Source organism: Camelina sativa, chromosome 15 (genome assembly GCF_000633955.1).
Source record: "Camelina sativa cultivar DH55 chromosome 15, Cs, whole genome shotgun sequence".
Classification (NCBI taxonomy): Eukaryota; Viridiplantae; Streptophyta; class Magnoliopsida; order Brassicales; family Brassicaceae; genus Camelina; species Camelina sativa.
Window position 1 is genome coordinate 18,997,811 of NC_025699.1, and position 12,386 is coordinate 19,010,196.

A 12,386-nucleotide genomic window follows, 5' to 3' on the forward strand; every position below is an offset into this window, starting at 1 on the left:
TGTTTCGATCAAGTTATGTAAGAGGTTCACTGAAACTGTATCAATCCCAATTTAACTTGCTTTCGTAGTGGACTGTAGTAGTGTTTAACATTTCATAGATCTAAATTTAATTGATTAGAAAGTATGTTTCCATACATTGTGATGCATAGCTAGAGTGTAGTAACAGATACGAGAGTCTATCTCTCCTAGTCCGGGACCAGTTTTTGGTAATACTTGAACTTGAGAACAATGACTTACCTCTTTGAAATTCTTATAGACGCTTGCATAGTTGTTAATATACACTAAACCTTCTTGCTTAAAACTAGGAAGGATCACCATATGGTACATTAAGATAAATGATCCAACAGCATAAAAAAAAAAATGTTAAAAAGAAACAACACAAATATAAGATTAACCCTTCATAAACGTTCCAATTATTATTATCATTATTATACCCCTTTAACTTTATGTTTCTCAAACTGTTGGGCTGTTATTGTAACTTTGAAGCAAACAGGCTCTTTGTTGTGTGTTTCTCTGTCACTTCTTTTTGTGGTTTTATTGCTAAGAAACCTAAAGTCTCCATGCCATCGATCAGTCGAAAACCTAATGAAGATAATGAAATAAACGAATCTCTTTTTTTTTTTTGCCGACGGATAATTGATTAGATCTTTGGGGATTCCCTCTAACCTTTATGCTCCTATGTTCTTCTCTCTTTTTTGGTTAGGTATCAGTCTTTCTCTCTGACTATGTAACCGTTGAAATCTCCTTCCCCGAAAGGGAAGAAAACGGACTCTCGGGTAGATTCAGGACTTGACTGTCCAACGCTTCACAATGAGTACTTCTCCTGAATATAAAGGCATCATATGGTCAAGTCAAGATAAATATCTCAAAATGAGTTTGTTAAGATCATAGCATACCGATCATTGTCTCTGTAGTTAGTGGTTATGTTCATGACATTATCTTCGGTGTTCAAATAGTCCAACAGATAGCTCAACCGTTCCTCTTGTTCCTCTTGCTCAGCTACAAATTAAGAAATTCAAGCAATTAATTCTGAAACTACGATTATATATCTGGTATAAGTTATAAAGGTATACATACCATTTGATGTTAGCTTGAAGTCATCTGAAGAGAAGCCAAGGTAGGAGTAATTAGTAGGTAAGGACTTACAAACTGATTGTTCATTTTCATTAAGATATGGCTTCCTCCTTATTCTCGAGCTCTCACTAACCCGCGGTGGTACTTAGAACCGACACAAAAGTAAAAACACTTAAACGACGAAATTATAAAACAATGATTTTAACATATATAAAAATTGATTTCGTTAATTACTTACATGTGTTCATCTCTATGTCTCTGTCAATGAATTGAGAGCCATATCTGATGCCTTGTAGAGGCTTGTTACTAGAGCCTGATTTTTCCCGGTAAGGCTTGACGAGAACACGAGCACCGCAAATGAAATGAGGATTGCCTTTAGCAAGAATGAGTTTGGCGATTTCCGTGTAAGCAAATGTTACAAAACCAAACATTCTTTTCTCTTGGCAAGGTATCCTCACATCTTCGACATGTCCGAATTTGGAGAAGTAGTTTGCGACATCGTGTTCAGTGAAACTACTCTCTGCCGGAAACGTTAAGTAAATCTGTCTAGAACCAGCAAGGATTGCTCCATGTTCGTTTCTCTCTCCCGTGTATTCCACAAACTTTGATGCATCTTCAGCTAGTATAACCGAATGCTGCCCATGAGGCCTACAAATTCAAAGACCATTTAATAAGAAATATTATGTCATTGAGATTTGAGACAATACTTATAATTGAAATAAATAGAGGGAGTAGTAACTAACAAACCTGTCGATGAGGCGGATGGTGTTCTTCAAGCGAGCAAGAAGCTTGGTGAGGCTGTAGCCAGCTTTGCCATGTCTTTGTGACTCTGTGAGATATCCTTCAGCTTGAAGAGTCCTGCCGTACTTTTCGTAGTACATCATCGGCAACGAAGCTATGGAAATTGGAACACCTCTTCTAGATTTGAGCAACTCGATGATCTCTCCTTCTAGCTTCTCAAGTGATCCAGGGGAAACAACATGCTCGTCGTCACTTAGGTTGTTGTTGTTTGGATTAAACATCTGAGAAAAACTCTCTCTCTCTGGTATGATCTGTCCGTGGAAGTACCTACAGTTGTTGCCGTGTTTGCAGAACCCTTTGTTGAAGTAATGGCAGATCTTGACCGGGAACTCGGGTAAACTCGGCGATCTCCTACTCGTTCTCAAAGGCAAAGATTGACGTTCTTGAGAGAAGAAACCGTTAGAGAATTCAGGGCTGGTCAATGAATCATCAAAATTCAAGAACTGAACATTGTTCTGCAAGGAATCCATCTCGCTTGAATTCTCCCAAAAACCGGTTTTCATGGGGGGAGAAACCGAAACCAAAAGAGACGAAGAACCGGTGAATGATGCGAATTTGTGAGTAGGAATGTGATCAGAAGGAGTGGTGTGGTAGTGATGAGCATTTTTAGCTAATTCGTATTTAACACAATTGATGACAGAACGCATCACAGAATCAGGACTGAAAGCAAGACGGATCATGTCGCGGTTGCCATTGTCTTGCATCAACAAGAGATAACCAATGATCTTTGATGCATTATCCGGTTCAAGTGCTTGGATTCTATCGTGCACAACGTTCATTGATTCTGTGAAATTCATCTCCAAAAAACTTCTTAACTCAAAAGCCTCTCTGCAAAGCAAAATTATACAAACTTTCATTAATATTAATTCCACAAGATTTAGTCAAACTCTTCGGATATGAATCAAAAGTCCCATAAACAACAAGTTGTAACCAAAAGAGGTAGAAGAGTGAGACTCACTCATGATCCCACATGTTCATAATTTATACCCAAAAAAAAAAAAAAAAAGGGATTTGCATTTTAAGTCAAACAAAATATGCAAAATGTCATGGATAAGAGAACAATGACCAAGATCTGAGTCACGATTACATTACACACAATCAAAACAACAATTTCACAAAAAAAAAAAACTCCCGTTTGGAAAAGGAAAAAATTATCATCTCTTAGACACTATAACGCAAATCCAAACAATATAATATATCAAAAACTCGAACATGATATTTAAGTACATTAATTTGTCTTCAAGAAAAAATGTTTTTGTTTCTTTTTTTTATTGAGTAAAATATTTTTGACATGGAAACAAAACACTAATCATAATCCGAGAAGTTAATGATGAGAGAGAGAGGATCTATGAAAGAAAGAAAAAACTGAAACTTTTACCTCAGCAGATGATAATCCGAGAAGGATTAACCATAATGACTAATCATCGAAATAACAGATCTTTGAATGAAAATATTGAGAGAATATAGACGAAATTATCAATCTGTCTCAGTGGTGTTGACGACAATCGTAAAGCATGCAACTCAATTCTTCAAACCTATCGATTTTTTTTCTGAAAAAAAAAAAAATAAAAGAAGAAGAAGAAAGAAAGAAACTGTCATCATAGACTAAGAAAAACAAGAATTGCACTAAAATAAATCAAGAAAAACAGCTCACATTGATAGTTTCATTGTTTGAATTAATCAAAGACACAAGAGCGTGAGAACCACAAACACAAAACGAAAAAGAGAAGAGGCAGAGTGATGAAAAACAAATGTAAAATAAAAAAAGTTTAGAAAGATCGTGCAATTTTTTTGAATATATTTGAGGAGTTTTAGTAACTGTAAAACAGATAAGATCTCAGAGAATCTTGGATGGTGGAGAAGGAAAACGATAAGTCCTAGGTTAAATTATTAAATTAACAACAAAACAAATAGTTTCTTGTTGCGAAGAATATTGTTAAAATAAAAAATTAATTAATTTTGGTTTGACAACTCGTTCAATTTTATATTGTTACAGCAAATATCGGAACTCAGTTAGAAAAAAACCTGGAGACTTTTTATATATATATATTTTTAATTAAGTTAATTCTAATCACGATACGTAAATTAATAATTAACGAATATGATCAAGAAGACTTTTCGATGTTTTGAATCTAGTGTCTTTAGTTCCATGTTGTTGTCTTTTGGATAAGGATAATTCATACAAGTTACAACTGTGACCGTTTTAATAAAAAACATAAGGTGTGCCTCATGGTATGGTTTTAACGGTTACGGTTTCATAGCAAGAGGTTATGGTTTGGGCTGAACACGGTCTAAACGGACCGGATCGTAAGGTCTCACTCCATTTTTTGGAAAAACCGAAACAATATAAATCTAGTTTAGATTCATCTCAATCGTCTTAAGTGTATACCAAAATAAGAATATATTTAGGATTCTTAATTTTAATTTTGGGTTCAAATATATTTATGATTAATATAATATAATTAGTTTATTTAGATGATATTAATTGTTTTCATTTGTTTAGTTAGATTACATATCAAATTCTGATTGGGTTCATTAAGATGGGATGAATAAGAGAGTAAGAGACAAAAAGTGTTCCAACAAATTATCATCTTATGACAGTTCAATTAAATCAAATACAATCTGATCACTACTCTTAAACTTAAAACACTCAAATCATTTATACAACCACATACTCTCATAATTCACATATTTGCACTTTTGCGCATATGTTAGTTTCAGCTAATTTTGTAGAACTTTTTTTTGGTGGTATTGGTATATACTATATAGTAGTTCAAACGCCAATAGTTGAATCACTAGTCCATGAGTTTGAATCTTGATAGTGCATAAACAATAATCTTTTAATAACAAAATCATCAAATAAATAAAAGTTATGCGGCCTATTTTTTCACTCGCTTGTATGCTGTAGCCTCGTGAGTGAAACGTGAAGTGAAACTCCAAATTCCAAGCCGACTCTGATCTTATATACCCGGCTCAATTAATTTTTGGACCCTGAGCTAAAAAAAAATTTTGGACCCTACTACTCATGCTAAAAAAAAGAAAAAAAAAAAAATTGGACCCTAAAATCAAAGAAAAAAATTCCAGATATTAAATGGACCATGTACATTTGCACCCCGAACACATGTATAGAGCCGGGCCAATATATTCTTATTCTCAAATATCTACATACTATTTCTTAGTCATTAACACATTTAGTTCCAAACCACAACTTTACAAAGTCATAGAATGACATATCTCACCATCATGACCCTCAAATTCGTATTTGACACATTTCACTCACCATGACCATCAAATCATGGTACAACATATCTTGGTCGTCATAACGAGTCCAATCTTATAACTTATTACAATTATCAATCATAATCAGGAATCAATTCATTCCCCAGTCTAAATCACTTTACTTAACTGTTTTCATGATTTCATCATCCATTCATAACTTTTCATAAATGCATGTGACATCATGTAAGTATGTAACAATCGATCACGAACCAAAATCATATATATTCATTAAAACTATATCGTACACATGCATAATTTTGGGTTAGAAATTTAGGATCCATTCCGATATTTTGTCGGTTACGGTTCGGTTTCGATTCTTCTTTTTTATGGTTTAGTTTTTCATTTTCTGTGAAATAGCCATAAAAATGTTAAAAATTTTACTGTAAATGTTTTCCATCGTTCGTTTTAACGTAGTGCCTCATAAAATGTCATAATCCACAAAGTTAACCACATAATTATGAAGAAGAAAACATAAGCATTTAAAGTACATTTAGGGTATGACTGGTTTAAACGCAGCGTTTACAATTGCGGTTATAGGAGATGGTGGAAACGAGCGATTTCGGTTTCAAGCGTTATTAAGCGTTTTGAATGACTGGTTTAGCATTTTAAAATGGGTGCGTTTGCGGGAGTTTAACGACTGGTTGACCAATGGTTACATTAGCGGTTAAAACATAATAAATATAATATATAATTATATAAATATTTTAAAACACCAAAATCTTTATTAAATTTGATTTATAATTAAAAATCTTTAAAAATACTAAAATAATTATTCAAAAAATAAATAAATTTAATATTAAAACACTTATTACTTTATGCATTTGGTTTTTCACTTAAAATTTAATAAGTAATGTGATAAATAACAAAACTTATGCTTTAGATTATAGATCTTCTCTGCTAAATCTTACACACTCAATAAGTTTCTCACATTAAATTACAAGGCTAAGGTAAATTAATTAGGAAAGAGTAAAGAAAAGTCATTGGTAATTTGTTTTAATATTTTCACAAATAATCTTATTTTCTTAAACTTCTGATGAAATCTTATATTTTTTTAGATTTTTTGGAACGTATGTGCGATGTGCCAATAGTTTTACATCATATTTTTTGGTTTTTTGTTAAATGAAATCTTATTTTCTTGTAATTGTTTATATTTAATCTCCTCAATCATATTCGTACTTCAATTTCTCTCATCCTTTATAGATACAATGTTAGGTTGAAGATAAAAGAAAAAAAAATTAGTATTTTTTGACTTTTTTTTTGTTAAAAAAAAAAATCCAACTGCAAAACACCCGCAACCACAAACGCTTGCGGGAAGTAGCTTTTAGAATTTAGTGGGTGAGAGCGATTATTAGCGGTTTGTGTGATTGACATCTATCGCTAGTAACCGCTACCTCCCGCAAACGCAGCGTTGACGGGAGCTAGCGGGAGAATCAGTCTATACCTTTATTTTCTGAACATTTTTCCCATTCAAAATATTTTTTTGTTGATTTCAATTATCTGACGTGGACACATTGAGGCTTCTTTTAACATTATACTCCGCCTTTCTCATTCAAGACCAAATTGGGCTGATCTGATCGGAAAAAACACATAAGAAAACCCTAAAACTTCAAATTCACGATTCGATTCAATGTACCAGTGGAGAAAATTCGATTTCTTCGAAGAGAAATACGGCGGTAAGATACCTGATGATGTGACCGGAGATATACAATGTTGTTCCAGTGGCCGTGGCAAAGTCGTCATCGGCTCTAACGACGGATCCGTCAGCTTCCTCGATCGCGGCATCAAGTTCGATTCCGGTTTCCATGCTCACTCTTCCTCCGTCCTCTTCCTTCAACACCTCAAGGTCTCTCTCTTCTTTGATCCCCCCCATTCGTTCATCAATTTCACAATCTCCAGTAGATTTTGCCCCCTCGATTTAGCTTCAATTTGGTTGTGATTTTGATTGATCCTTGCTCATCGATTTTGTTGATTTTGTTGTTTTCTTTGGGATAATTAATAGCAAAGGAACTTCCTCGTTACCGTCGGAGAAGATGAACAAATATCGCCGCAGCAGTCAGGGATATGTCTCAAGGTGTTTGACCTTGACAAAGTGCAAGAAGAGAGCACTAGTTCTTCGACTCCCGAGTGCATTGGTATTCTAAGAATATTCACCAATCAGTTTCCTGAAGCTAAGGTAGCGACTAGTAACAATAATAATGATCTCTTCTCCATTCTAATGCGCGTAACATATAAAATGAGGTTTGTTGATGGGAATGTTATGTGCGATTGCAGATTACTTCTTTTCTAGTCCTGGAGGAAGTTCCACCAATATTGCTTATAGCCATTGGTTTAGATAATGGCTGTGTTTATTGTGTCAAAGGAGACATTGCACGAGAGCGTATCACTCGGTTTAAGCTTCAAGTTGATGGACGATCACCTATTACAGGCTTGGGGTTCAGGATGGACGGTCAAGCGCTTCTTTTATTTGCAGTAACTCCTGACTCGGTGAACTTGTTCAGTATGCTGGCGCAGCCACCTAAACTGCAGACCTTGGATCATATTGGGGGCAGTGTGAATACTGTTACAATGAGTGACCGCTCGGTACATACTTATCTATTTTTGACTTGTTGGTTTTAAGTATATGTTCTTCTTTTCTTCTAGTCAGTGGTAAGTATGCTGTGTGCTCTACAGGAACTAATAGTTGGTCGACCTGAGGCTGTTTATTTCTATGAAGTTGATGGACGTGGCCCTTGCTGGGCTTTTGAAGGAGAAAAGAAATTCATGGGGTGGTTCCGCGGCTACCTTTTATGTGTCATTGCTGACCCTAAAACCGGGAAGAATGTTTTCAATGTCTACGACCTTAAGAACCGGCTTATAGCATATAGCATAGTCGTTGATAAAGTCTCGAATATGCTCTGCGAATGGGGAAACGTAATACTTATAACGGCTGACAAATCATTGTTGTGCATTACCGAGAAGGATATGGAAAGCAAGTTAGATATGCTGTTCAAGAAAAACCTGTACACAGTAGCGATTAATCTTGTCCAGAGTCAGCATGCCGATGCTGCTGCTACTGCCAATGTGATGAGGAAGTATGGAGATCATTTATATGGCAAACAGGACTTTGACGAAGCTATGTCTCAGTACATCAACACAATTGGTTACCTTGAACCATCATTTGTGATACAAAAGTTTCTGGATGCACAGAGGATCTACAATCTTACGAATTACCTGGAGAAGTTGCATGAGAAAGGTCTAGCATCAAAAGACCACACAACTCTTTTGCTAAACTGTTACACTAAGTTGAAGGATGTAGAAAAGCTGAACACATTCATTAGAAAAGAAGATGGCATCGGCGAACTGAAGTTCGATGTGGAAACAGCCATTAGGGTCTGTCGTGCTGCCAATTACCACGAGCATGCAATGTATGTTGCAAAAAAGGCAGGAAAACATGAGTGGTATTTGAAAATTTTGCTTGAAGATCTTGGAAACTACGACGAAGCGCTACAATATGTTTCAAGTCTTGAACCCAGTCAAGCTGGGGTTACAATAAAAGAGTATGGTAAGATTCTTATTGAGCACAAGCCAAAAGAGACTATTGATATACTCATGCGACTCTGCACTGAGCAAGGGACTTCTAATGGTGTGTACCTGTCCATGTTGCCATCACCTGTGGACTTTATCAATGTGTTTGTTCAGCATCCACATTCATTAATGCATTTTCTCGAGAGATATGCTGAAATAGTGAAGGATTCACCTGCTCAAGCTGAAATCAATAACACACTCTTGGAGTTATACTTATCCAGGGACTTGAATTTTCCATCAATCTCTCTATCTGAAAACGGTCTAGATCAGGACTCAACAGATCATTCAGTAGCAGCTGCGGCGTCTAAAGCTCATCCTGAAAAGAGGACAAATGCTGATTCAAAGGATGCAATGGAGAAGGATTGTACAGAAAGACAAAAGAAGGGACTGGAGTTGCTGAAAATGGCATGGCCGTCAGACCTAGAGCAACCCGTCTATGATGTTGACCTTGCTATAATTCTTTGCGAGATGAATTCGTTCAAGGAGGGACTTTTGTATCTTTATGAAAAGATGAAACTTTACAAGGAGGTTATTGTTTGCTACATGCAGAATCATGATCATGAGGGACTGATTGCATGCTGCAAAAGATTAGGTGATTCTGGCAAGGGAGGGGATCCATCTCTTTGGGCAGATCTTCTCAAGTATTTTGGTGAAATTGGAGAGGACTGCACCAAAGAGGTGAAGGAGGTTCTTACTTATATTGAACGGGATGATATCTTACCTCCTATCATTGTTCTTCAGACCTTGGCAAAGAATCCATGCCTTACACTCTCTGTCATCAAAGACTATATAGCCCGGAAACTTGAACAAGAATCAAGGATAATTGAAGAGGACCGGCGTGCAGTAGAGAAGTATCAGGTTGGTAGTTTCATCATCAATACATTTTTTATTTGTTCATCTAGTCTGACCTGTCAAGTCAACTAGAAAACTTGTTCTCGTAATGCAGACCCTACTTCTTATCCAAAACCCTTTTGTGTATGACAATCATCTCTCAATGTAAATTCCTAATCAGGTTTTTGAACGGTGCAGGAAACGACAAAAAACATGAGAAAAGAGATTGAAGACCTCAGGACGAACNTGAATTTTCCATCAATCTCTCTATCTGAAAACGGTCTAGATCAGGACTCAACAGATCATTCAGTAGCAGCTGCGGCGTCTAAAGCTCATCCTGAAAAGAGGACAAATGCTGATTCAAAGGATGCAATGGAGAAGGATTGTACCGAAAGACAACAGAAGGGACTGGAGTTGCTGAAAATGGCATGGCCGTCAGACCTAGAGCAACCCGTCTATGATGTTGACCTTGCTATAATTCTTTGCGAGATGAATTCGTTCAAGGAGGGACTTTTGTATCTTTATGAAAAGATGAAACTTTACAAGGAGGTTATTGTTTGCTACATGCAGAATCATGATCATGAGGGACTGATTGCATGCTGCAAAAGATTAGGTGATTCTGGCAAGGGAGGGGATCCATCTCTTTGGGCAGATCTTCTCAAGTATTTTGGTGAAATTGGAGAGGACTGCACCAAAGAGGTGAAGGAGGTTCTTACTTATATTGAACGAGATGATATCTTACCTCCTATCATTGTTCTTCAGACCTTGGCAAAGAATCCATGCCTTACACTCTCTGTCATCAAAGACTATATAGCCCGGAAACTTGAACAAGAATCAAGGATAATTGAAGAGGACCGGCGTGCAGTAGAGAAGTATCAGGTTGGTAGTTTCATCATCAATACATTTTTTATTTGTTCATCTAGTCTGACCTGTCAAGTCAACTAGAAAACTTGTTCTCGTAATGCAGACCCTACTTCTTATCCAAAACCCTTTTGTGTATGACAATCATCTCTCAATGTAAATTCCTAATCAGGTTTTTGAACGGTGCAGGAAACGACAAAAAACATGAGAAAAGAGATTGAAGACCTCAGGACGAACGCCAGAATATTTCAACTTAGCAAGTGCACTGCTTGCACTTTCACATTGGATATCCCAGCAGTCCATTTCATGTGTATGCACTCATTTCATCAACGCTGCCTTGGTGACAATGAAAAAGAATGCCCCGAGTGTGCTCCCGAGTACAGATCTGTGATGGAAATGAAGAGAAGTTTGGAGCAGAACTCGAAAGACCAAGATCTGTTTTTCCAGCAAGTGAAAGGCTCGAAAGACGGGTTTTCTGTGATTGCAGAGTACTTTGGGAAAGGAATCATCAGCAAAACTAGTGATGCAACATCTTGATTCTCTTCACTCCTGGGGGTAACTACTGAGCTCATTGCAAATAACTCATAAGTTTTCCCTTTTCTACTTTGTTGTAATCAAGTCATATGAGAACATCTAATTACAAAAGAAAGATAATATGGGAGATAAATTTCTCATTTATCGATCTTGTCTGTTCAGGGATGGCGGCTAAACATCTCAAAGTGAGGCAGGCATGAACTGTATGGCATATCTGTGTATCTGTGAATGTGAGGTATCCTTTGAATCTACTTTATCGGCTTAGATATTGTATAAGAGTGAGTTGCTAGTGAAGTTGGGACAGGCTCAATGCTTCTTCCTGTTTGCATATCTGAAATACTGTACCATTGACACAGGACGAGATGCATATATATGAACAAGTTATAAAATGTTTTTGTGTGTATGTTTTCGTTTTTTCTTAATCTTTGGAACTCCATAACTTGAAGAAGTATGTTTAAAGTAAATATGTTGTGTTTGCTTTGCATTTGTTTGTTAATCGTTCTGGTAAACGATTTGCTCATTTGATCAATTATGTGACACGCAAAAAATTTAAATATCTATCAAAGCATAATTCTTTCACAGCGTCCAATTTTTCTGCTTCCGAGAAATACTTGGCAAATCTTAAGACTTGACTGCCGGAGTTAATATTGGGCGATTTGTAAGACTCAGCTGTTAGCGTTCCTCCAATCGAACACAGTCATCTCCACTCTCCGATTGAATGGTTCGTTTGTCTCCTTTGACTCTGTTTTAGCTGTGATTAGGGTTTTCCAGCAGTTTATCTTTCCCTTGAGATCTTTATTGGAAGTTGAGAGTTTAACCATGGCTGGAACAGATGGGTTTTGTTGGGTTTTCAAAAGGCGGGTAGAGACAGTTTTCGGTTTTTTTTCCCTTGCTTCCCGTGTGGAGATATTAGCAAAAAAATTAGAGTTGTTGTTCTTAGTTTTGGCGTTTTGAACAAGTACAGTAGTACCTTCCACTAGGGTCATCAGATCAAATCATCCGGGTTAACGTTGATTCGGTTAACATCCTCATCAATCATTCGGGTTTACGTTGATTTGGTTAACACCCTCGGGAAGCTCGAAGCAGTAAAGTGCTTCTTGTGATCCTTTAAAAAGTTTAGAAGTAGTAGCTCACATAGATTCGACCTGCAAATATGACAAGGCGAACTATGTGAGCTACTAATTGTAGTACCTCCTCCTTGATGACGATGACTACAAATTCACGAAACGGTTCAAATATCTCGAACTACACGCAAGAGGAATGCTGCAGAGAGAGAAATTATCAAAGAGCTATGCAAGAAACTGAAGATGAGTCACCTCGGGAATATTTACTGTTTCGATGTGATCAATGTGATCAAGAGTTTATATTATTTTAAAATTGTTCTAGCTGTCCATTATTTAATGTTCTTCCAAATAGAAAGCTTTTTTTTTTTTTTTTTTTTT

General features: G+C 36.4%; 2 protein-coding genes across 2 annotated transcripts; one reads left to right on the forward strand and one right to left on the reverse strand.

Moving 5' to 3' along the window:
- Window positions 384–3,738, reverse strand: LOC104747171 (zinc finger CCCH domain-containing protein 18-like). Its single transcript, XM_010468754.2, has 7 exons — window positions 3,530–3,738; window positions 3,254–3,425; window positions 1,822–2,703; window positions 1,313–1,722; window positions 1,078–1,218; window positions 897–999; window positions 384–823 (listed from the first exon to the last, which is right to left on the reverse strand). The coding sequence occupies exons 3-7, from the start codon at window positions 2,670–2,672 to the stop codon at window positions 724–726; spliced, it is 1,605 nt and encodes a 534-aa protein (XP_010467056.1). The 5' UTR covers window positions 2,673–2,703; window positions 3,254–3,425; window positions 3,530–3,738; the 3' UTR covers window positions 384–723.
- Window positions 6,687–11,473, forward strand: LOC104747172 (vacuolar protein-sorting-associated protein 11 homolog). Its single transcript, XM_010468756.2, has 7 exons — window positions 6,687–6,997; window positions 7,154–7,327; window positions 7,426–7,734; window positions 7,825–8,983; window positions 9,836–10,428; window positions 10,600–10,965; window positions 11,107–11,473. Exons 1-6 carry the CDS (start codon window positions 6,782–6,784, stop codon window positions 10,945–10,947), a joined length of 2,799 nt encoding a protein of 932 aa, XP_010467058.1. The 5' UTR covers window positions 6,687–6,781; the 3' UTR covers window positions 10,948–10,965; window positions 11,107–11,473.